Source organism: Vipera berus (genome assembly GCF_964194415.1).
Source record: "Vipera berus genome assembly, chromosome: W".
Lineage (NCBI taxonomy): Eukaryota > Metazoa > Chordata > Lepidosauria > Squamata > Viperidae > Vipera > Vipera berus.
Window position 1 is genome coordinate 71,228,307 of NC_138210.1, and position 27,003 is coordinate 71,255,309.

Below are 27,003 nucleotides of genomic sequence, written 5' to 3' on the forward strand. Positions count from 1 at the left end.
ATTTTTTAATTAATTTCTCATCAGAAGTTAATAATATCTTATCAAACACGTTTTGTTCTTTATAAAATCCATACATTTTCATATCTTTTTCATATCTATTTTGTATTTGTAAGCGTACCCACCATGACATGTTGATGCCCTGATGTTCCAGCTCTTGTTTTCATTTTAATGTCCCATCAATATTTAAAATGTCTCTATACGTCCAAGTTTTTTTCAAAATCTAACAGGTTTACATGTGAAAAAGCTTCAATTGTTGATAACCACCCTGGAATTTTTACATATATTTTCATTTTACTTTTTTCCCATACTGTTATCAAAGCATTTCTAATACAGTGATTTTGAAAATATCCATGAATTTTGTTTTTCCCATACCACAAAACGCGTGCCATCCCAACTATAAATCATGTCCCTCCAAATATAACAACCTTTTATTCCTAAGCATTGTCCATTCTTTCACCCATGTTAATACCGATGCTTGATAGTACAAAGCCCACTTTTTTCCCATTTTTTCCCCTGGTTCTCATAAATAATATTTTTCCTTTCCTTTCCTTTCCTTTCCTCTTTCTTTCTTTCTGTCTGTCTTCCTTCCTTCCTTCCTTCCTTCCTTCCTTCCTTCCTTCCTTCCTTCCTTCCTTCTTTTATTCTTTTCCTGTAGTTGACCTATGGCTCTTTTGCCCAGAAAGAGTTTCAGAGTAACAAATTATCTTCACTTTATTGCATGGTGCCAAATGAGGACTGTCAGTACATGGGTGTTATACAACTATTACTCCATTTTGATTGGAGGTGGATTGGAGTATTTACTTTTGAATCTAAGGGAGAACGTTTTTTGCAGAAACTGCAGCCATTGATCTCACAGAATGGGATCTGTTTAGCTTTCACACAAAAAATTCCACAACAAATCCACTTAGAAGATTTGTCAAAATTGTTTGATTCAGTCTCAATTATTTCTAATAAATTGATGGATCAGAAAGCAAATGTTTTTCTTGTCTATGGAGAATCATTCACAATAGTGTGGCTCAGAAGTGTCATGTTTCTACGTGATCCTGAAAATAAAGACAGATCATTATTCAGAAAGGTTTGGATCCTGATGAACCCAATTGATTTCATACTGACGGGAATTCAAAAGAGTTGGGATCTCCAGATGTACCATGGGGCTCTTTCCTTTACAGTTCATTCAAGAGACATTCAAGGCTTCAAACAATTTCTTCAAGTCATCAAACCTTCCACCCACAAAGATGGATTTCTTCAAGAGGTTTGGCAACAATTGTTTGACTGTATATTTTCAAAGGCAAACTTACCTTCATCTATCAGTGGAACTTGTAGTGGGGAAGAGAATTTGGAGAATCTGCCTGCACCTCTGTTTGAGTTGCAGATGACTAGCCAAAGCTACAGTATCTACAATGCTGTTTATGCAGTGGCTCATTCTTTGCATGAGGCAGTGAGATCAAGACCCAAGACAGAAATTCAAAGGGTTGAATTTCCAGATCTGCAGCCTTGGCAGGTAATCTCCCCATGCCATACATATATTTTGTTTTAGCAAATGGTAATGCTTAATGTGATATGACTTGTTTGCCCTGTCCTATGGCCACATATCATTAGAGATCCTAAAGCAACTAGAGTTTTAGTGTAAGAGATTGTTCTTTCTTATGCAATAAAAGAGATTTAAAAGTAATACTGGCTTTGCAAATTTTGGTCTAGTCAATGGGATTTATGTATCTATCATTATTCCATTAACCACCATTTCTTCTTTCCTGAAGAAAGAGTAAATTCATCAGTCCTGGTTCCAAAACTACAATGGAGAGGCATCTAAAGGCACTCTTTGTTTTTTGCCCAACAAATGTTTCTGAAATGGGAACATTTCATTTTTTATTAGCTTTTTGAAATTTAATCAAGGCAGGATTGTTATCCTAGGAACATAAAGTTTATGAGAGTTGTTCAACTGTAGCAGAGGCATGTTATTTACATAAAATGATGTTGGTTTTTAGATTTATGGTAAATTACCAGAAGAATTGCTGAGTTTGCTGGCTTTAAAGTACTCAAGACAATTATTTAATAAAATAAGTTCCATATTTGAGAAATTGATTGTTCTTGGTGTGTTGACATTTTCTTCTGTATTTCAAGACAGGGAATGTTGTTTGGTTTCCTTGGAAGGAAGAGTAAAAGAAAGAGAAATTCCTGATGTATTGTTTGCTTTTTAACTCCCTCTTTCTTCTTTTCCTTCAAGTAGCTCCACAAGTTTCTTCAAGAGATTTCTTTTAACAATTCAGCTGGAGAAAGAGTCTTCTTTAAAAACAGAAGAGAAGGTTCAGGTGTCTTTGACATTATCAACATGATCACTTTCCCAAACAGATCCTTTCAGAGAGTTAAAGTTGGAAAGTTACAGCCCAATGCTCCAAAAGGGAAAGAAGTTATCATTGAGAACACAATCCTTTGGCACCCTGGTTTTAACCAGGTATGAATAGCAATTGGGCTGTTGGTTTATTATATTATTGAATAGTAATAGCAGTAGTGCTTAGACTTACAATATATACCACTTCATGGTGCTTTACAGCCCTCTCTAAACCGTTTACAGAGTCAGTATATTGTCCCCAACAATCTATGCCCTCAGTTTACTGACCTCAGAAGGATGGAAGTCTGAGTCAACTTTGAACCAGTGAGGACTGAACTCCTGGCATTCTAACCACTACGGCTCAATCATGTTCAGATACAGAGCAAGAAATAAACCTAACTCTAACCCTAACCCTCTGTAAAATGTTAACAATGTTAAGGGTCATTTATGTAATTCAATGTAAATCATTTCCATTGTTTAATTGGGATCCTTTCATATCAATGTCTATGTTTATGTCTGTAGGTTCTTCCTGTCTCATTGTGTAATGATCACTGTTCCCCTGGATCCTGGAAGAGACAGGCTGAAGGCAGGCAGTTCTGTTGCTATGACTGTGTTCCATGCCTAGAAGGAAAGATTTCTAATGGAACTGGTAGGTTATCAATTGCACTATATATTTTATTCCAACAGATTGTTATCTCATAAATTAAACATTCATTATATAGGCTTCAAAAGAGTGCCATGGTGGTCTAGAGGTGGAGCTCTCACCTCACAATCAGGAACCTGTGGGCACAGTGAGTAATTCTCTGCTCCAAACGCCATTTATGTATAATGAATGGCTTCATTATGCAGGTAAACACCAAGCTTCAATCTGTTGCCTCAACCCTACCCCAAAGCAAAGAATTGCAGGGTCATGAAAAGATACAACTACAACTACAAATAGTGTACTCACAACATATATTCATATATACATATAGGCTTCAAAAATATAGTGAATATATAAAATTAAAACCTTTATCAATTCTTAAAAGGAAATATTTAAAACTGATTGCTAAATCTCTTCATGGGTATCTAGCATCTATTTTCCCCATGCAGGATGGATAGATAGGTATGCAAATAGAAGATAGATAGATAGATAGATAGATAGATAGATAGATAGATAGATAGATAGATAGATAGACAGACAGATAGATAATTTTAACAGTGGGAGAAAGAATTTTTTAAAATCCAGAAAAACGCATTTCAAAAAAGTTATAAATTGATTTGCATTTTAATGAGTGAAATAAGTATTTGACCCCTTTGCAAAACATGACTTAGTCCTTGGTGGCAAACCCTTGTTGGCAATCACAGAGGTCAGATATTTCTTGTAGTTGGTCACCAGGTTTCCACACATCTCAGGGGTGATTTTGTCCCACTCCTCTTTGCAGATCCTCTCCAAGTCATTAAAGTTTTGAGGCAGCAGCTCGAACCTTCAGCTCCCTCCACAGATTTTCTATGGAATTAATGTCTAGAGACTGGACAAGCCACTCCATGAGCTTAATGTGCTTCTTTTTGAGCCACTCCTTTGTTCTCTTGGCCATGTGTTTTGGGTGCTTGCCATGTGGAATACCCATCCATGACCCATCTTCAATGCCCTGGTTGAGGAAAGGAGGTTCTCACCCAAAATTTGGTGGTACATGGCCCCATCCATCGTCTCTTTGATGCAGTGAAGTTATCCTGTCCTCTTAGCAGAAAAACACTCACAAAGCATAATGTTTCCACTTCCATGTTTTATGGTGGGGATGGTATTATTGGGGTCATAGGCAGCATTCCTCGTCCTCCAAACACAGCGAGTTGTGTTGATGCCAAAGAGCTCGATTCTCTTCTCAGCTGACCACAACACTTTCATCCAGTTCTCCTCAAAATCATTCAGAAGTTCATTGGCAAACTTCAGACAGGTCTGTACATGTGCTTTCTTGAGCAGGGGGACCTTGTGGGCATTGCAGGATTTCAGGCCTTCACAGTGTAGTGTGTTAACCAATTGTTTTCTGGCTGACTATAGTCCCAGCTGCCTTGAGAACTTTGACAAGAATCTTCTGTGTAGTTCTGGGCTGATTCCTCACTGTTCTCATGATCATTGAAACTTCATGAGGTGAGATCTTGCATGGGCCCCCAGACCGAGGGAGATTGACAGTTATTTTGTGTTTCTTTCATTTGCAAATAATCGCACCAACTGTTGTCACCTTCTCATCAAGCTGCTTTCCAATAATCTTGTAGCCCATTCCAGCCTTGGGTAGGTCTACAGTCTTGTCCCTGACATCCTTGGACAGCTCTTTGGCCATGGTGGAGAGTTTGGAATCTGATTGATTGGTTGGTTCTGTGGACAGGTATCTTTTATACAGGTAACAGGCTGAGATTAAAAGCACTCCCTTCAAGAAAGTGCTCCTAATCTCTGTTCATTATCTGTATAAAAGACACCTGGGAGCCAGAAATCTTGCTTATTGATAGGGGATCAAATACTTATTCCACTCATTAAAATGCAAATCAATTTATAATGTGTTTTTCTGGATTTTGTTTGTTGTTATTCTGTCTCTCACTGTTAAAATAACAAGCTGTGGGGGGTTTTTTTTGAGTACTTGATTCTTTTTCTAAATGTGCCACCAATCACATCAAGCCCTGCACCCCTCAGTTCCTGCCCCCAGCCCCATGGAAGCTTCTCTTATCTCTCATGTTCTTTTTCTCCCCAATATCACAGCAAAGGGGCTACAGGAGGTGAGAAACACCACCCCCTGCATACACACCTGCACGGACGGAGACACAGATACATACAGACACACACATGAGATGGGCCAGGGCTAGGGTAGTGGGGACTGGGCTACCGGGGGCCGGACCCTTGCTGTTTCTGCAACAGCTCCAGGGACCAAATTTGGGGCTTTGGCAGGCTGGCCCTGGCCCATGGGCCTTGTGTTGGAATGGGGAGGTTACTGCAGATCAGGGCCATTGGAAGGTGTGCATTATCAGTGGGTCAAGATCCATCACCAGCCTCTCACTCATACCTGAGCCACTGATAACTCACACTCTACAATGATTGTGACCTGAATTAGCTTCCCCATCACAAGACCCATCCCAAGCCCCTCTCTGATGATTCATATTTAACCCATCATAAGACACTCACTTGACACATCCCCACCTGAAGAACTTATAAATAGTAAAGCACTTAAATATAAATCTGAACTTCTGAGTGCTATAAAATGATTAAGGTCAGTTTAGCTGTAATGAATGCAACATTTTTTCCCACATGATCTGCCATTTTCCAAGTTTTAACTTCCATAAAAACTGGAAAATACATTGAAGCAAAGGGAATATCACTAAGTCAGAGATGTCTTGTGAACAGATCAGTTATTCTATCATCCAAGGCACACAGGTGGATATTTGTAGAACCAACTATTGCTCTCCATGCAGAAAACAAAAGCATCTTAAAGTCAAGATAAAACACAGGGATGGACGTGTCCCTTTGAGGGCTGTATGCAACAAAATTTCATTTTAATATATGCCAATTAGTGTACATTCAAAGTGACAATAATGTTTTTATTCTATTCTATTCTGTTCTATTCTATTCTATTCTATTCTATTCTATTCTATTCTATTCTATTCTATTCTATTCTATTCTATTCTATTCTAAATATCATTTTATCAGAAAGGTACATTATAGAAAAGAATTATAGAAAAGAATAAGAACTGGCATCCACACAGGCTATGATTTTCCAAAATACAAAATGGATAGATAAATGACAATTTCATTGGCTTTTCTTTCCAGATATGGATGACTGTTTTGAATGTTCAGAAGATCATTACCCAAATAAAGAAAAGAAAGGCTGTATCCTGAAACTGCTGGTCTTTCTAAGTTTTGAAGAATCTTTAGGAATCGGTTTAGCCTCAGCCGCTCTTGGTTTCTTCTTCTTGACATCTTGGATACTTGGAACTTTTATTAAACACAGGGATACTCCCATTGTCAGAGCCAACAACAGATCCCTCACCTATATCCTTCTTGTCTCTCTTTTGTTCTGTTTTCTCTCCCCTTTTTTATTTCTCAGCCAACCTGGCAAGGTGACCTGTCTTCTCAGACAATCAATCTTTGGAATTACCTTCTCAGTTGCCATTTCTAGTGTACTGGCCAAAACCATCACAGTGGTTGTGGCTTTCATGGCTGCTAAACCTGGATCTAAAATGAGGAAGTGGGTGGGGAAAAGATTGGCCTTTACTACTGTCCTTTCCTGTTCTCTTGTTCAAGTATGTATTTGTACTCTTTGGTTGTCAACATATCCCCCATTTCCTGAGTTAGAGATGCACTTAGAGCTCCAAGAAGTGATTTTACAGTGCAATGAGGGGGCAGCTACATTCTTCTATTGTGTCTTGGGCTACATGGGTTTCTTGGCCATTGCCGGCTTCATTGTGGCTTTCCTTGCCCGTAAATTACCTGACAGCTTCAATGAAGCCAAGTTCATCACCTTCAGCATGTTGGCCTTTTGCAGTGTGTGGGTCTCCTTCTTTCCAGCCTATCTGAGCACAAAAGGCAAAGCCATGGTAGCTGTGGAGGTCTTCTCCATCTTGTCCTCCAGCGCTGCATTACTGGGATGCATATTCTTGCCAAAGTGCTACATCATTGTTTTGCGGCCTGAGCTAAACCACAGGGAACAACTAATAAAGAGAATGTAGTACAGCAGATTGTTTTACCTAAACTTTTTTTTCTTTTGAATATATCAAGTAACATGATTTTGACAATCTATCTGTTTATATTCTTAGGAGATTTGACATATTGACTATCCATACCATATGGATAGTTTTTGTACCTCCGCCCTATATGCTGTCTCATCCCCACCTGTAATAAGACCCACCACAGTTGTATCATCTGCGAACTTGATTATCGCAGTGGATGGGTCAGATGATACACAATCATAAGTGTATAAAGAGTACAGGTAGGGGCTAACTAAGCACACAGCCCTGTGGCGTGCCAGTGCAAAGCTTCAGGGGGGTGGACAAAGCAGAGCCGACCCTCACTGTTTGTAACCAATCCCTAAGAAAGTCTTGAATCCAATCGCAGATGGCGGGAGAGAATTTCAAGTCAGTCAGCTTCTCGATGAGAATGCTCGGCAAAATGGTGTTGAAAGCTGAGCTGTAGTCAACAAAAAGCATCCTGACATAACTTCCAGGCTTCTCGAGATGACTTGCTACAGAGTGTAAAGCAGTAGCTATGGCATCGTCTGTCGACCTATTTACCCTGTAGGCAAATTGATGTTTATCAAAGTCCAGTGGGAGGCATGTCCTAAGATGTTGGAGAACCAATCTTTCGAAGCATTTCATGACTACAGACGTTAATGCAATAGGTCTGTAGTCATTCAGGCACTCAACTGCAGTTTTCTTGGGGACTGGGACAATGGTAGCTGCTTTCAAGCACGATGGTACACATGCCGTTTGCAAGGAGATGTTAAAAATATGTTTGGTGATTTGAGTTATTTGTAAAAAGAATAAAAACTGGATATAAATAAACAAAGAAATTTGCTTTGGGTCCTGTATTTTAATTCCATGATACCAATATTGGTGTTGATTCACATTAGCATTCTATTCCTGGAAATATGAGCGAACTCATCCAAATGGCTATCTGGTTTAATAGGCATTCCTTAATAGGTAAAAATGTTTCCTCCTCTCTGTTCAACTAGTCTGTTCATTTTTTGTGGAAAACGGGAGTCCTGCTCCATTGTGAGAAATGAACATGAATTTGAACAATTAGGCCTATTTTCATTGTCATTGTCTCTTACTATATATTATTTTAATTGGCATTTCTCATTATTAAACCATCAGACGCTTATTATCTCATCAATAGCAAAATAATTATTTCTTACAGGAATCATTCTGTTATCTTAGTTAGGCCCAAACTTGCTGAGTCAAAGCATTTTAAAAATTTAAATTCCCACTGCTAATGAGGATATGATTAAACATAGTTTTAAAAAAACAGATTAACATGCACCAACCAGAATTGACAAACAAGATCCTGAAGTTTAAATTTTGCTTCTTACGACCAACAACAAACAATAAAGGAAGCAGCACACACAAAATATGCAGCAAACATATGGTGAGGTAGCCATGACAGTTTCAGAGAAGATATCAAGGGGTCCTCATTGGGCACTATGCATGAAGACAAGGATTCATTGGTAGAATACACAACCTATTGAAACAAAGCAATGGGAATTCTGACAGTAACCACAATTTTTCTTTTCTTGTGTATCAGTTCAATATTTCTTCTAGTGGTTTGTGCTGCTCTACCTTAGACTATTTATATTGACATGGGTTCAATTAAAAATAACTAAACTATTAGCCATTTATTCTCTCATGATTTTTTTTTCTTTTAATGACCCAGTAATCCCTTGCTTTGGGTTGGAATCAAGGTGACTGAATGGAGGTGACATCTACTGGACTGATGTCCTTCCTGACGCCTACATGAAGTTCACAGAAGATATTTTCTCTCTATGCCCAAACAGAAAAACATCTTCCACTACCTAGGATGAAATTGACAGTCTTCACACTGTGAGGCAAAAACTCCACCTGTAGGCTACCATGCTGCTCCATGAAAAATAAAACAATAATCTAGAGGAATCACTATTGTTTTGCCTAGGCTCAAATATTAAAGGCTTTGCATGAAGGCATTTCAATTCAACAAAAACAAATTTGGTTGTTAATTAACTTTTGAACCACAGGGAGATTGGCACAAGGGATAATAATGATCCTGTCTGATTCATTACCTCACATTCCTTCCTGCCTTTCTCCCTTTCCAGAATGTATATTCTGATCCTGGTGATATTCAAGATAGAAATTGGCACATGCATGGCTGTTCAAACATAAATTGATGGATTGTCCCATGAAGGACATTTTTAGATAAAATCCTTGGATGAACCATTCGGGTGCATACATACTCTGGAAGACACAAATATTTTCACCATCCCGAAAGCATGAAGATGTTATTCCTTTTGATGTTCCTGATGCACAAGGTAGTTACTCTGAGATGTCCTTCGAGTGACGCTTTCCCTGTTCCACATGAGTGGTTCCAGCCTGGTGATCTTGTCATTGGTGGGATGGTGTCTCACATTTTCTACCACTTTTATGAAATTGAATTTAAGGAAGACCCTTCTCTAAAATCGTATGACTTACCTCTGTAAGAATTTTTTTTCTTTCCATCTATTTTCTTAGCTTAGCCAGGTCCCCCAAAATTTCTGATATCAGTAAAAGCTTTCGAAAAGAAATGCAGGGTTTATATACTGTATATACATATATACATATACATATACATACATGCACACACACAAACACACACACAAACACATATGCATGCCTTTATCTTTCAAATGTATTGTCTTACGGTAGAAGAAAGTATTTTCTTTACATTATTTTAAACTCCTTGTTATGTAATGCATGAAAGTTAGGTTAAGTCTATTGAAGGACTTCTTACACCAAAATTTCATGCATTTCATGAGAAAGAATTTAATATAATGATTTTTTATTATATAATTTCATGAGCTTGAGGCAATTTAAAAAATGTTCTGCATGATCACCCTCACAAAATATACTAGAGTAAATCAATGATACTTGCTGAAGCTGTTCCTATTATACTTTGTGCTCAAATTGTTAGAATTATATTTGTTAACTGAAAAAAGTCACTACTTTTATTTGCTGTTGTCTATAATGGTTGGAAATCATGAAAACACCATGTAAAATGTAAAATTGAAGTCTGTGGAAATCTATTGAATATTTTAGAAAGGATATTCTATTCCTATTTCCAAGAGAGATGGTTTGTTATTCATATAGAAATGCTGCCACCTTACAAGAATTGTGAAATTATTTTTTCCAGTGGGTTATTTAATTTATTTGCAGTGTAGTAACCAAATTCTACCAGCACGTCCTTGCCTTGGCCTTTGCTGTGAAAGAGATCAATGAAGACTCCCAGATCTTACCTAACATCACCCTGGGGTTCCACATCTATGATAGTTACTACAACCCAAGCATGACCTATCGTACCACTCTGGACCTGCTTTTCAAATCCCAGGAATTTGTCCCTAACTACAAATGTGATAGCCGGAAGAATCTAATGGCCATCATTGGAGGATTAGGTGCTCCTACTTCATCCTATATGGCAGAAAGCATAAACCTCTTCAAGATTCCACAGGTAATTTTTGCAGTGTAATGTGTAATGAATATCAGAGATTATTTTTTGGTGTGCCTTTCTGCAGGACTTCAATTCAATCCACTTTTTTCTCCCTTCCGCAACCCAATAGGTTGGCTCAAAGTAGTCATTGAAGAATATCGAAAGCTTTTATTTGACAGATTACAAAAGGAAAATTTAAACCACAAATTACAGTACAAAATTAATCTTATTTGAGAGGGTCATTTGATCTTCTGATTTGACCATTACCTGTGGTGAATTCTGGAGCTGTGTTGAGATAAGGAATGAAAAGGCTGGCAAGCACATGTTACACAATTAGTACATAAACTCTTTGAGCAGGAGAATATATACAATTTCAGATAAATGATTTTCCAGGCTCTTTTTCAAAGCCTTGAGTGATGGAGCAGTGACAACCTCTGAATTCAAGTTGTTTCATTGGTTGATTATTCTCACCATTAGGAAATTTCTCCTTATTTGTAGGTTGTTTGTCTCCTTTATTGGTTTCCATCCATTGTTTTTCCTCTTGTCTTTGGAAATTTTGGAAAATAGTTTATCCCCTCATCTTTGCAGGAACCCATAAATATTGTAACACTGATATAATGTGTCACGGTTTTAAGGAGGATCTCCTTTCAACCACTTCCTGCCCATCCACAACTGCTGCCCTCAACTCACTGCTAGATTCCACCACATCACCCAATAATAGTGACAACTCTCTTTGCTATGTGTGGGTGGGTGTCTGTTAATAATACCTGGATGTAAAATTCAACTGATTTGCCTGGAAGGATTTGAGCTTTATTTTACTATTGGAGATTTCTATAATAATTGCAGTAAATGAAGACATGCTTGACTCTTTCTGTTCCTCCAAAGTCTCTTGGATAGTCTTTCATGCATTCTCTACCTGGGGCAGAGAAAGTCAGAAAGTAACGCAATAACTCTAGCTGTTAAAAAGCTTTTTCCTAAGCAAAGAAGTGTTAACATTCTCATAAATTATAATTTCCTTTCCTTTCCTTTCCTTTCCTTTCCTTTCCTTTCCTTTCCTTTCCTTTCCTTTCCTTTCCTTTCCTTTCCTTTCCTTTCCTTTCCTTTCCTTTCCTTTCCTTTCCTTTCCTTTCCTTTCCTTTCCTTTCCTTTCCTTTCCTTTCCTTCATTCTTTTCCTGTAGTTGACGTATGGCTCTTTTGCCCAAGAAGAGTTTCAGAGTAACAAATTATCTTCACTTTACTGCATGGTGCCAAATGAGGACTATCAGTACATGGGAGTTATACAACTTTTTCTTCATTTTGGATGGAGGTGGATTGGAGTCTTTGCATTTGAAACTAAGGGAGATTGCTTTTTGCAGAAACTGCAGCCATTAATTTCACAGAATGGAATCTGCTTAGCTTTCACACAAAAAATTCCACAACATATCCACTTAGAAGACTTGTCAAAATGGTTTGATTCAGTCTCAATTATTTCTAATAAATTGATGGATCAGAAAGCAAATGTTTTTCTTGTCTATGGAGAATCATTCACAATAGTGTGGCTCAGAAGTGTCATGTTTCTACGTGATCCTGAAAATAAAGACAGATCATTATTCAGAAAGGTTTGGATCCTGATGAACCCAATTGATTTCATACTGACGGGAACTCAAAGGAGTTGGGATCTCCAGATGTACCATGGGGCTCTTTCCTTTACAGTTCATTCAAGAGACATTCAAGGCTTCAAACAATTTCTTCAAGTCATCAAACCTTCCACCCACAAAGATGGATTTCTTCAAGAGGTTTGGCAACAATTGTTTGACTGTATATTTTCAAAGGCAAACATACCTTCTTCTATCAGTGGAACTTGTAGTGGGGAAGAAAATTTAGAGAATCTGCCTGCACCTCTGTTTGAGCTTCAGATGACTAGCCAAAGCTACAGTATCTACAATGCTGTTTATGCAGTGGCACATTCTTTGCATGAGGCACTGAGATCAAGACCCAAATGGTCACAAATTCAAAGGGTTGAATTTCCAAATCTGCAGCCATGGCAGGTAATCTCCCCATGCAATACTTATCTTTTGTTTAAGCAAATAGCAATACTCAATGTGATAGGACATTTTTTTCCTGGTCTATCATTAAAGATCCTAAAGCAACTAGAGTTTTAATGTAAGAGATTGTTCTGTGTTATAGAATAAACAGGATTTAAAAGTCATACTGCCTTTTGAAATTTTGGTCCAGTCAAGGGGATTTACAGTATGTATCTATCATCATTCCATTAATCACCATTTCTTCTTCCCTGACTTATCAATTCATCAGTCCTGGTTCCAAGAATATAATGGAGAAGCATCTGAAGGCAGTCTTTGTTTTTTTGCCCAACAAATGTTTCTGAAATGGGAACATTTCATTTTTATTAGTTTTTTGAAATTTAATCAAGGCAGGTTTTTTTCATATGGGAACGTGGAGTTTATTGTATGACAGTTGTTCTATTGTAGAGGTGTGTTACTTCCATGAAATGATGTTGGTCTTTAGATTTATGGGAAATTACCAGAAGAATTGCTGAATGTGCTGGCTTTAAAGTACTTAGGACAATTAATTAATAAAGTGAGTTATTGATTGTCCTTGGTGTGTTGACAGGGAATCTTGTTTGGTTTCCTTGGAAGGAAGAGTAAAAGAAAGAAATTCCTGAGGCATTGTTTAATTTTTGACTTTTTTTTTCTCCTTCAAGTAGCTCCACCAGTTTCTTCAAGAGATTTCTTTTAACAACTCAGCTGGAGAAAGAGTCTTCTTTAAAAACAGAAGAGAAGGTCCAGGTGGCTTTGACATCGTCAACATGATCACTTTCCCAAACAGATCTTTTCAGAGAGTTAAAGTTGGAAAGTTACACCCCAATGCTCCAAAAGGGAAAGAAGTTATCATTGAGAACATAATCGTTTGGCACCCTGGTTTTAACCAGGTATGAATAACAATAGCAATAGTGCTTAGACTTAAATCCAGGGCTTTTTTTCTCATAGAACGCTCAGAACGGCGTTCTGGAACCTTTTTTTGCAAAAAAACAAACAAACAAACAACCCAGCTCCCTTATTGGTTTTTCTAAGCCTATTGCAGGGCTAGCAATCTTGGCTCTTTTTTATGACTCATGGACTTCAACTCCCAGAAATCCTGAGCCAGCCATGCTGAGGGGAAAGGGAGAGGTTTCCAAGCTGAGCCATGCTGGCTCAGGAATTCTGGGAGTTGAAGTCTTTGAGTCATAAAAGAGCCTGCACTAGAGGAGGACATTAAAATTATTTACAGGGTTACTTCGTTAGGAACTAAACTTTTAGAATCTAAAACAGCTAATTCAAGAAAGCCAACAGGAAAGAACCTCACATTTTTCATCTGCTTCTGTCTTTTCGAAGGTAAAATTAGATAACAAAATAATCTATTTCTTATGTTAACATCTCTGCAATGAAATCAAAGGTAACAGGAAAGAAATGAGAAACATTTTTCTCAATGTAATATGTCTAATTTAGCTGATTCTAGAAAAAAATAGTATCTTTTGTACACTCTTGAAAACTATTTTGAATCTAAACAATTCTTAGGAATGAAATATTCTTAATTTGGACTTTGCTTTTACTGTTTGGACTGTTGTGTGTTTTGAAAAATAGATTATTTAGAATCTAGTTATGTTGCACTTCAGTCTTTAAATAATTAACCTAGTATAGTATATACATAACAATATATGATGTTTTCCCTGGTGAGCTTAACATCAATAACAACATTTATTAAAAAGGCTAAAATAATTTCTGGGGGGGTATAATCTGTATAGTAAAATTTTGGACAAGCAGAGATCATGTTACATATGTGCATAAGCGTAGTCAGTAGCATATGCCTTTTTTAAAATATCAAACATGCAAAGAAACAAAAATAAGTCCAAAATATCTGTATTACATCCAGAAATGCCAACTTTGCAACCAATATTTCTCATCCATAACTATGGCACCCTAAGGATACCTGCATACATGCAAATGTTTCTCTGGGATCAGTAACGAAACAGGGATTCCAGTAACATATACCTAAAACCAGTTTATTGCATTTGGCAATTGTACTAAAAAAATCTCATTCATTTAATTTGAAATCAAGTGAAAAATTGATTTAAATTATTTTATTAAAACAAATTAATGGCAATTCTTTTATAAAAATTTGCCTCAAAAAAAATGAGTTTGACATGCCTGCTCTAGATAGTTGAATGCTCCAAAATAAATACTAGACCAGGCCTGTACATGCATCCTACCAAGCACCCTTGGAAAAGAGCACAGACTTTTTTTTTTAAAAAAAAAGTAATAAAATCACCACCACTGCCCTGAAACTCACGTTGACTAGTGCCTCCATGGCTTACCATGACCACAAGCTCCAACACTGTAGATGCTCCTCTAGTCACCAAATCATTGATTAGCCCACCAGCATTCCTTTGCAGACCACAAAGATTTTTAATTTATCAGTGTGGGCCTTTCCTTTCTACAAGTTTCCTCTTGCCTTTCCGAGGTAACTCCTTGGTCTGTCATTGAGCAAGAATTGACTTTGTAGGGAAACATATTATCATTTGATGTATATTTAACATATGATCTAACTTTATTTACCAATTATATAATATTTGTATGCAATCCACATGGCGAGGTTTGGGGAAACTTACAATAAAAAAATTTATTTTCAAAATCATAAGATTAAAACATCGCCTGGCCCGCACCGCCTCCGCTGCCCGCATTGCGCAGCCCCGCCATATAGAGTAGGCTCTGCTGCTCCTACAGCACCAGCCACGCCGGCTCCAGCCCCAGGGAGGGGAGCCTGCTGCCAACACCCTTCGCACCTGTGACTACAGCAGCACCACCCCCCCACCTCCCCCGCCTCCTGCACCCGCCAAGGTGAGAGTTACGGCACCTTTCTTTTTAGAAAAAAAACACTGCTTAAATCAGTCAATCAGAATAGAGCTGGAAGGGACCTTGGGTGTCTTCTAGTCCAACCCCATGCTCAAGACCCTATACCATTTCAGACAGGGGGTTATGAAATCTGTTCAGTCGCTTGTCTGAGATGTTATAGATTCTCCTGCTTGAGCAGGTGTTATCATTGAGAACACAATCCTTTGGCACCCTGGTTTTAACCAGGTATGAATAGCAATAGCAATAGTGCTTAGACCTAAATCAGTCAATCAGAATAGAGCTGGAAGGGACCTTGGGTGTCTTCTAGTCCAACCCCATGCTCAAGACCCTATACCATTTCAGACAGGGGTTTATCCAGTCTGTTCAGTCACTTGTCTGAGATGTTATAGATTCTCCTGCTTGAGCAGGTGGCTGGACTAGAAGAACTTCAGGGTCCCTTCCAGCTCTATTGTATTCCTTAAAAAAAACTCCAGTGATCAAGAACCCACAACTTCTGAAGGCAAGCTGGTTAATTGTTCTCACTGTTAGTTCCAGGTTTTTTCCCTCCTTGATTGGTTTCCATCCATTGTTTCTTGTCCTTCCTACATGTGTTTTGGAAAAAGAGTTGACCCCCTCCTCTTTTTGGCAACCTCTAAAATACTGAAATATTGCTATCATGTCATCCCTAGTCCTTCTTTTTTCTAGAATAGCCTAACCAAAATATTGCAGCCGTTCTTCATATGTTTTAGTCTCCAGGCCTTTAATCATCTTAGATGCTCTTCTTGGCAGTTTTTCCAAACTCTCAACATCTTGTTTACAATGTACTGCTTCAAAGCGCTTTACAGCTCTATCTAAGTGCCTTATAGAGACAGCCTATTGCCCCCAACAATCTGGGTCTTCATTTTACTGACCTCAGAAGATGAGTCAATTTTGAGCTAGTGAGGACTGAATGCCTGTCAATGAGCTGAATTAGCATGCAACACAGCATTCTAACTATGGCTCAATCATGTTCATATACAAAGGAACACATTCCCTCTATAAAATGTTAAAAACGTTATTGACCATTCACGTAATGTAGACCATGTTCATTGTTTAATCAGGATCCTTTCATATCAATGGCCATGTTTATGTCTGTAGGTTCTTCCTATCTCTTTGTGTAATGACCACTGTTCCCCTGGATCCTGGAAGAGACAGGCTGAAGGCAGGCAGTTCTGTTGCTATGACTGTGTTCCATGCCTAGAAGGAAAGATTTCTAATGAAACTGGTAAGTTATCAGTTCCACTATATATTTTATTCCAAGAGATTGTTATTTCATAAATTAAATATTCATTATATAGGCTTCAAAAGAGCAGCATGGTGGTCTAGAGGTGGAGCTCTCACCTCACAATCAGGAACCTGTGATCACAGATAGCAGCAGGTATTTCTCCCTGGGCACAATGAGTAATTCTCTGTTCCAAACTCCATATATGCATCATGAATGGCTTTCCACTGGTAAACACCAAGCTTCAATCTGTTGCCTAAAGCCTAACCCCAAAGCAAAAGATTGTAGGGTCATTAAAAATAAAATATGTATACACACACACACACACACACACACACACACACACATATATATATATACATATATATATATTCTGGAAATATATATATATATATATATGTTTGGGGCCTAGCAAGGTAATCTAAATAGTTAACAAGCATTTACACATATCTCCCTTGCTTCTCAGCTAACAAAGTGAGAGAGAGCTTGCAGCCTAGAGGTTAAAACAACTGCCTAATGTGCAATCAGCCCAGGTTCGAATCTCAGAAGGGTATGGCTGACTGATGAAAACAAATAAGTTTGAAATGCATATCAGTCTCCCTTTAATTCTTTGTTAGCAATCTAAAATTTACACAAATATGAGCTGTCACTGGTGTGACTACTGCCTGTCGATGGCCTTCGGTTAGGCTGAAACAGAAAATAAAGATTTGTCCCATGTTTGGGGCCTAGCAAGGTAATCTAAATAGTTAACAAGCATTTACACATATCTCCCTTGCTTCTCAGCTAACAAAGTGAGAGAGAGCTTGCGGCCTAGAGGTTAAAACAACTGCCTAATGTGCAATCAGCCCAGGTTCGAATCTCAGAAGGGTATGGCTGACTGATGAAAACAAATAAGTTTGAAATGCATATCAGTCTCCCTTTAATTCTTTGTTAGCAATCTAAAATTTACATAGATAGATAGATAGATAGATAGATAGATAGATAGATAGATAGATAGATAGATAGATAGATAGATAGATGTTGGTCATTCAGGTTTTTCCCCAGGTAGAATTGGAGGTATCAGGGCAATGTTTCGACATATATATATGGATCTTTGGTCATTCGTGTTTTTTCCCACGTAGAATTGAAGGTGTAAGAGCAACGTTTCGACGAAATCCCATCCGTCATCCTCAGGCTGGTGGCTTCAGCTTCCTTCTTCTGGGAGAAGCATGTGGTAGTAGCTGTTTGTTCCTCTTTTTTAAACTGCCAGAGGGGGTAAAAAAGAGGAACAAACAGCCACTACCACATGCTTCTCCCAGAAGAAGGAAGCTGAAGCCACCAGCCTGAGGATGATGGACGGGATTTCGTCGAAACGTTGCTCTTACACCTTCAATTCTACGTGGGGAAAAACCCGAATGACCAAAGATCCACATACAAACACCCGCGAAAACCTCAGAAAACAAATATATATGTATATGTATATGTATATGTATATGTATATGTATATGTATATGTATGTGTGTATGTGTGTATGTGTGTATGTGTGTATGTGTGTATGTGTGTATGTGTGTGTATGTGTATGTGTATGTGTATGTGAATGTGTATGTGTATGTGTATGTGTATATGTGACTGATTTCTCCTAGCGCTGTCCTTGCTTCTTGTCCTCCTTCGTACCTTGAAACTTTGACTAAAGCTTTCTATCTTGTTTTTTATTCTGGAAACCACCTTTCCATGGCTGTACTTCCAAACAAAGCATCTTAAAGTCAAGATAAAATACAGGGTTCCCTTTAATATAATTTTAGCAGAATGGTACATTATAGGAAAGCATAAGAACAGGAATTCACTCAGGCTATGATATAATAATAATAATAATAATAATAATAATAATAATAATAATAATAATAATAATAATAATAATAATAATAATAATAATAATAATAATAATAATAATAATAATAATAATAATAATAATAATTTGGAAGGGACCTTGGAGGTCATCTAGTCCAACCCCCTGCTAAGGCAGGAAACCCTATACCATTTCAGACAAATGGCTGTCCAGTCTCTTCTTAAAAACTTCCAGTGTTGGAGCATTCACCACTTCTGGAGGCAGGTTGTTCCACTGGTTAGTTGTTCTAACTGTCAGGAAGTTTCTCCTTAGTTCTAGGTTGCTTCTCTCCTTGACTAGTTTCCATCCGTTGCTTCTTGTCCTGCTTTCAGGTGCTTTGGAGAATAGCTTGGCTCCCTCTTCTTTGTGGCAGCCCCTGAGATATTGGAACACTGCTATCATGTCACCCTTCACTCTTCTCTTCATTAAACTACACATACCCAATTCCAGCAACTGTTCCCTGTATGTTTTAGCCTCCAGCCCCGAATCATCTTTCTTGCTCTTCTCTGTACTCTTTCTAGAGTCTCGACATCTTTTTTACATCGTGGTGACCAAAACTGGATGCAGTATTCCAGGTGTGGCCTTACCAAGGCATTGTAAAGTGGTATTAGTACTTCATGTTAATGCAGCCTAGCAATGTGTTGGCTTTTTTGGCAGCTGCAGCACACTGCTGGCTCATATTTAAGTGATTGTCCACTAGGACTCCGAGATCTCTCTCACAGTTACTACTATCGAGCAAGGTACCACCTATACTATACCTGTACATTTGATTTTTCCTGCCTAAATGTAGAACCTTACTTTTTTCACCATTGAATTTCATTTTGTTAGATAGTGCCCAGTGTTCGAGTCTGTCCAGATCCTCCTGTATCTTAAGCCTATCTTTTGGAGTATTGGCTATTCCTTCCAGCTTGGTGTCATCTGCAAATTTGATGAGTTCCCCATCTATCCCCTCATCCAAAGCATTGATGAAGATGTTGAAGAGCACTGGGCCCAGAACAGAGCACTGGGGCACCCCACTACACACTTCCTTCCATGTAGATGCAGTTCCATTGAGGACCACACGCTGAGTACAGCCTGTCAGCCAACTACAAATCCATCTGGTGGTGATGCTATCTAACCCACATTTTTCTATCTTAACAAGTAGTAGGTTGTGATCTACTTTATCAAATGCCTTACTGAAGTCCAAGTAAATTATATCTACAGCATTCCTCTGGTCCACTAGTTTTGTCACTTGGTCAAAGAATACTGAAGGTTTGTCTGGCATGATCTGTTTTTGACAAACCCAAGTTGGCTTTTATTGATAACTTTGTTTGCATCAAGGTGTTCGCTGATTTGTTGTTTTATTATCTTTTCCAGAATCTTCCCAGGTATTGAAGTCAGGCTGATAGGTCTGTAATTTCCTGGATCCATTTTTTCCCTTTTTTGAATATGGGAACTACATCAGCTCTCTTCCAGTCCTCTGGTAGTTTCCCAGTGCTCCAGGATCTTTGAAAAATATAGTTCAGTGGTTCTGAGATCTCGTCTGCCAGTTCCTTGAGAACTTTGGGGTGTAATCCATCAAAAATATGAAATAGATAACTGACAAATTCATTGACTTTTCTTTCCAGATATGGATGACTGTTTTGAATGTTCAGAAGATCATTATCCGAATAAAGAAAAGAAGGGCTGTATCCTGAAACTGCTGACCTTTCTAACTTTTGAAGAAACTTTAGGAATTGGTTTAGCTTCAACAGCTCTTAGTTTCTTCTTCTTGACATCTTGGGTACTTGGAACTTTTATTAAACACAGGGATACTCCCATTGTCAGAGCCAACAACAGGTCTCTCACCTATATCCTTCTTGTCTCTCTTTTGTTTTGTTTTCTCTCCTCTTTTTTCTTTCTCAGCCCACCTGGGAAGGTGACCTGCCTTCTCAGACAATCAACTTTTGGAATCACCTTCTCAGTGGCCATTTCTAGTGTACTGGCCAAAACCATCACGGTGGTTGTGGCTTTCATGGCCACTAAACCTGGATCTCAGATGAGGAAGTGGGTGGGGAAAAGATTGGCCTTTTCTGCTGTTATTTCCTGTTCTCTTGTTCAAGTATGTACTTGTGCTCTTTGGCTGTCAACATCACCTCCATTCCCCGAGTTGGACATGCACTCAGAGCACCAAGAAATGATTCTACAGTGCAATGAGGGGTCAGCTGTGTTCTTCTATTGTGTCTTGGGCTACATGGGTTTCTTGGCCATTGCCAGTTTTATTGTGGCTTTTCTTGCCCGTAAATTACCTGACAGCTTCAATGAAGCCAAGTTCATCACCTTCAGCATGTTGGCCTTTTGCAGTGTGTGGATCTCCTTCTTTCCAGCCTATCTGAGCACAAAAGGCAAAGCCATGGTAGCTGTGGAGGTCTTCTCCATCTTGTCCTCCAGTGCTGCATTAGTGGGATGCATATTCTTGCCAAAGTGTTACATCATTGTTTTGCGACCTGAGCTAAACCACAGGGAACAATTAATAAAGAGAATGTAGTACATCATGTGTTCTTTCTAGGTATGGGAAATGATTAACAATATATTTTTATTGGTCACTATTATCCAGTTTTAATAATGTTGCAATTTAAGAACATTATATGAAATGTAATCTTCCTTCTGTCTCATCCGTTACCAGCAGTTTATGCTGGCTGATGTCAGTAATAGTTTCTGATTTGGTTTGGTTTGATTTAATTATGTCTTCCACTAGTTCTTTGATGGAGACCCCTTCTATCATATAATATATGTTTAATAAAATACCACACAATCCTGATATCAGGATTGGTGTTCATTCACATTAGCATTCTCTGCCTAGAAATATGGTTGATCTCATACAAATGGCTATCTGGTGTAAAATTGGCATTCCTTAATAGTTAAGAAATTTTCCTCTTCTCTGTTAAAATATTCTGTTCATTTTACATGGAAAATGGGAGTCCTGCTCCACTGTAAGAAACAAACATGAATTTGAACAATTACGCCTATTCTTATTGTCATTCTCCCTTACAGTATATTATTTTAATTGGCATTTTCTCAATATCATAATAATAATAATAATAATAATAATAATAATAATAATAATAATAATAATAATAATAATAATAATAATAATAATGACCTTGGAAGGGACCTTGGAGGTCATCTAGTCCAACCCCCTGCTCAGGCAGGAAACCCTATACCATTTCAGACAAATGGTTGTCCAGTCTCTTCTTAAAAGCTTCCAGTGTTGGGGCATTCACCACTTCTGGAGGCAGGTTGTTCTACTGGTTAATTGTTCTAACTCTCAGGAAGTTTCTCCTTAGTTCTAGGTTGCTTCTCTCTTTGATTACTTTCCATCCATTCCTTCTTGTCCTGCCTTCAGGTGCTCTGGAGAATAGCTTGGCTCCCTCTTCTTTGGGGCAACCCCTGAGATACTGGAAGACTGCGATCATGTCAACCCTCACCCTTCTCTTCGTTAAACTACACATACCCAATTCCAGCAACCGTTCCCTCTATGTTTTAGCCTCCAGCCCCCCAATCATCTTTGTTGCTCAGACACTTATTATCTCACCAATAACAAAATAATTATTTCCTACAGGATTCATGGTATTTTCCTAGTTAGGCCCAAACGTGCTGAGCAATAGCATGTTTAAATTCAACAACAATCACGATGCAAGCATCTGTTTGCATATAAAATATCTCTGAAACCACAGGGAGATGGGCACAAGGGGGGAAATGGGTCAGTTGGATTCATTAGTATAGGGTCCTTTCTACCTGTAAGAGTCTTTTCATATCCTGGTGACAGCTGAGATATGAATTTGCACTCACATGGAGCTTCAAACAGATAGGTGATCTTTCATTAGGTGAACTTTCGGATACAAAGTTTAGATCAATCATTGGATGAACCATTGGATTATTTTCCTATGGATTTGATTGAAAGAGACGGACATTTTCACCATAGCTAAAGAGTCACAATGTTGTTCATTCTGATATTTTTGGGGCACAAACAAATTACCCTGAGCTGTCCTGCAAGGGATGCTTTCCTAGTTCCACATGAGTGGTACCAGCCTGGTGACCTTATAATTGGTGGGATGGTGTCTCAATTCTTTTATCATTTTTATGAAATTGCATTTAAGGAAGATCCATCTCTATTACAGTATGATTTACCAATGTAAGTATTTTTTTTCTTCCCATAAATTGTATAATCTTAACCACAACCCCCTCACCAAATACTTATAAGAGTAAAGTTTTTTCAGCATAAATGAAAGGTTTTGCGTAATATCTATGGCTTCTTTGTATTTCAAATGTATCTTTTCTGCACTCTTTCCAGAGCATAGAAAAGAGCAATAAAGATTATTAGGGGTCTGGAGACTAAAACATATGAATAACAGTGGCAGGAATTGGGTTGTCTAGTCTAGTGAAAAGAAAAACTAAGAGTGACATGATAGCAATGTTCCAACATTTGAGGAGCTCTCACAGAGAAAAATCACTTCAATATGAGCCAGCCGTGTGCTGCAGCTGCCAAAAAAGCCAACACAGTGCTAGGCTGCATTAACAGAAGGATGGATTCAAGATCACGTGAAGTACTAATACCACTTTACAATGCCTTGGTAAGGCCACACCTGGAATACTGCACCCAGTTTTGGTCACCACGATGTAAAAAAGATGTCGAGACTCTAGAAAGAGTACAGAGAAGAGCAACAAAGATGATTGGGGGACTGGAGGCTGAAACATATAGGGAACGGTTGCTGGAATTGGGTATGTGTAGTTTAACGAAGAGAAGGGTGATGGGTGACATGATAGCAGTGTTCCAATATCTCAGGGGCTGCCACAAAGAAGAGGGAGCCAAGCTATTCTCTAAAGCACCTGAAGACAGGACAAGAAACAATGTATGGAAACTAATCAAGGAGAAAAGCAACCTAAAATTAAGGAGAAATTTCTTAACAGTGAGAAAAATCAACCAGTGGAACAGCTTGCCTTCAGAAGTTGTGGGTGCTCCTTCACTGGAAGTTTTTAAGAAGCGACTGGAAAAGCCACTTGTCTGAAATGGTATAAGCTTTCCTGTTTAAGTAGAGGGTTGGACTAGATAGAAGAACTCCAATGTTCCTTCCAAATCTCCTATTCTGTTATTCTGGTCTTTAGGGAAGAAATAATTTTCTTTAAATTATGTTACTAGTATTCATCCTGAAATGTATGAAACGTTGGTGCAAGATGTTTTTGAAGAACCTTTAGTTAGCTTAAATTAATTAATAGGTTTTTATGTTTGTTCACTACTTTCAAATGTGCAACTATAAATAAATTAACAAACAAATGTACATGGTCATTCCTCACATAACATATATGCATTAAATGAGTGATCTTTGCTGGTCATCTTCTATTTTATGTTAAAGCAATAGAAATAAATATGATACCTTACAAAAAAGACAACTACTTTATTTAATATAATAGAACATTGTTGAAGATTATGCAAACACTGTCCGAAAAGTATATTTGAACTCTCTACAAATTATTGAATATTTTAGAAAGGCTATTCTATTCCTATTTCCATCAAAGATAGAAATGTTTGTTAATCATATACAAATGATATTACCTTACAAAAAAATGTCAACTTCCTTTTTCAACGTGATTATTTAACCTATTTGCAGTGTGATAACTAAGTTCTATCAGCATGTCCTTGCCTTGGCCTTTGCTGTGAAGGAGGTCAATGAGGACTCCCAGATCTTACCAAATGTCACTCTCGGGTTCCACATCTGTGACAGTTACTACAACCCAAGGATGACCTATCGCACCACTCTGGACCTTCTTTTCAAATCTCAGGAATTTTATCCTAACTATAAATGTGATAACCAGAAGAATCTCATGACCATCATTGGAGGATTAGGTGCCTCTACTTCATTTTACATGGCACAAAGTATAAATCTCTTCAAGATTCCACAGGTAATTGTTGCAGGAGGCTGAAAGAGAAAGTTTGCCTTCTTTTTTTATGAATATCAGAGATTTATTATTATTATTATTTTGCTGTGCCTTTTTCCAAGACATTAAGTACGTTTTGCTCTCATTTCTGAAATATTTGTCCACAATTCACTCAAGGTAATCCAATCAATAAAATTGAAACCTTTTATTATGATGATAGATTAGAAAATGTAAAACAAATATTACACAATAATATTAAACTTATTTGATACACTCAAGTCACAGTGTGGTGTGATTACCACCCAACTATAACTGATTAACTCTCCTTGCTCCTTATTATCGTGGTTTGCACCTGATAATAACTGAATTTAAAACTAGATTTCCCTAGAAGCTCCTGAAGAATTGGGGCTATGAAGGGACGCGGTGGCTCAGTGGGTTAGGATGCTGAGCTTGTCGATCAGAAGGTCGGCAGTTTGGCAGGTCGAATCCTGAGTGCCCCGTAACAGAGTGAGCGCCTGTTACTCGTCCCAGCTTCTGCCAACCTAGCAGTTCGAAAGCACGTAAAAATGCAAGTAGAAAAATAGGGACCACTCCGGTGGGAAGGTAACAGCGTTCCGTGTGCCTTTGGTGTCTAATCATGCCAGCCACATGACCACGGAGACATTCTCGGACAAGCGCTGGCTCTTTGGCTTTGAAACAGAGATGAGCACCAGCCCCTAGAGTCAAAAACGACTAGCACGCATTTACCTTTACCTTTACCTTTACCTTTACAGTACCTCCTACTCTAGAGAAAAGAAGGACTGGAGAGGGGCATGATAGCAGTATTCCAGTATTTGAGAGGCTGCCACAAAGTTGGAGATCACTATAATAATTGCAGTAAAGGAGGTCATGCTTCACACTTTCTATTCTTCAATAATCTCAGGTTTAGTCTTTCATGCAGAGGTTTTTTACTCTATCTGCTGCAGAGTTGGGCACAATGTAGGTCTAGCCCTTTTTCCTTAGGCTGGATAGAGTTCACATATTGGGATAGTGAGAAGATTTCCAGCTGTTCATGGGGATGAGCTTTCTGAAACTCTTCCCTTGATTCTAATAAATAACAACTTTCCTTTCCTTTCTTCTCCTTCCCTTCCCTTTTCTTTCTTTATCTTCCTTTGTTTGTTCCTTCCTTCCTGTCTTTATGTCTTTCTTTTTCTTCCTTTTTTTCTTTCTTTTTGTTTAGTTGACCTATGGCTCTTTTGCCCAAGAAGAGTTTCAGAGTAACAAATTATCTTCACTTTATTGCATGGTCCCAAACGAGGACTGTCAGTACATGGGAGTTATACAACTTTTCCTCCATTTTGGATGGAGGTGGATTGGAGTCTTTGCTGTTGAAAATAAGGGAGAGCGTTTTTTGCAGAAATTGCAGCCATTGTTTTCACAGAATGGAATCTGTTTAGCTTTCATACAAAAAATTCCAAAACGTATCAACTTGGAAGACTTCCCAGAATTATTTGTTTCAATCTCAATTACTTCTAATAAATTGATAGATCAGAAAGCAAGTGTTTTTCTTGTCTATGGAGAATCATTCACAATAGTGTGGCTCAGAACTGTTGTGGTTCTTCATGATCCTGAAAATAAAGAAAGTGCATTATTTAGGAAAGTTTGGATCCTGATAAATCCGATTGATTTCATACTGACAGGATTTCAAAGGGGCTGGGATCTCCAGTTGTTCCATGGGGCTCTTTCCTTTACAGTGCATGCAAGAGAAGTTGAAGGCTTCAAAGAATTTCTTCAAGTCATCAAACCTTCCACCCACAAAGATGGATTTCTTCAAGAGGTTTGGCAACAATTGTTTGACTGTATATTTTCAAAGACAGATTTATCTTCAATGTTCAGTGGAACCTGTAGTGGGGAAGAGAATCTGGAGAATCTGCCTGCACCTCTGTTTGAGTTCCAGATGACTGGCCAAAGCTACAGTATCTACAATGCTGTTTATGCAGTGGCACATTCTTTGCATGAGGCAGTGAGACCAAACTCCAAACCAAGAGAAAGTCAAAGGATTGAATTTTCAAATCTGCAGCCTTGGCAGGTAATCTTTCCATGCCTCACCTATCTTGTGTTTCAGTTATCATAGCTTATTTACCCTGCCCTATGGCACTGATCAACAGAGAGACTGAGGCACAAGGCTATTAGAGTCAGAGGTCATTCTATATTAGAAGATGGACATAAATCATTTCTTTGTCAATTTCAGCCTGGTCAACATTGCAAAAAGCTAATTAGAAGTAAAATGTCCACATTTCAGAAAAGTTTGTTGGGCACAAAAAAAAGATAGCCTGCATTCAGACACAATGCAATTGAATCCTTCATGGAACCAGGCTGGTTAAATTTACAAGACAGACCAATTCAATATAGAGATGAAACAGTTATTTATGGAATCAACATAATGTCTGTCTTGTAAATTTAACCAGCCTGGTTCCATGAAGGAAATGTGGACATTTTACTTCTAATTAGCTTTTTGCAATGTATTCAAGACAGGATTGTTAGACTCGAGACCTAAGGGCTATCATAGTTCTTCTTTGATTACTATTATTACAGGCGCATTATTTCTATGAAGTGAAGTTGATTTTCAGATTTAT

The 27,003-nt window shown here is 38.2% G+C and overlaps 1 protein-coding gene across 1 annotated transcript; it reads left to right on the plus strand.

Moving 5' to 3' along the window:
* Positions 1–20,102: 20,102 nt before the first annotated feature.
* On the plus strand, positions 20,103–20,999 carry LOC308676452 (vomeronasal type-2 receptor 26-like; the record flags this gene model as incomplete). Its single annotated transcript, XM_081342267.1, has 1 exon — positions 20,103–20,999. One exon carries the CDS (start codon positions 20,103–20,105, stop codon positions 20,997–20,999), a length of 897 nt encoding a protein of 298 aa, XP_081198393.1.
* Between the last annotated feature and the right edge of the window lie 6,004 nt (positions 21,000–27,003).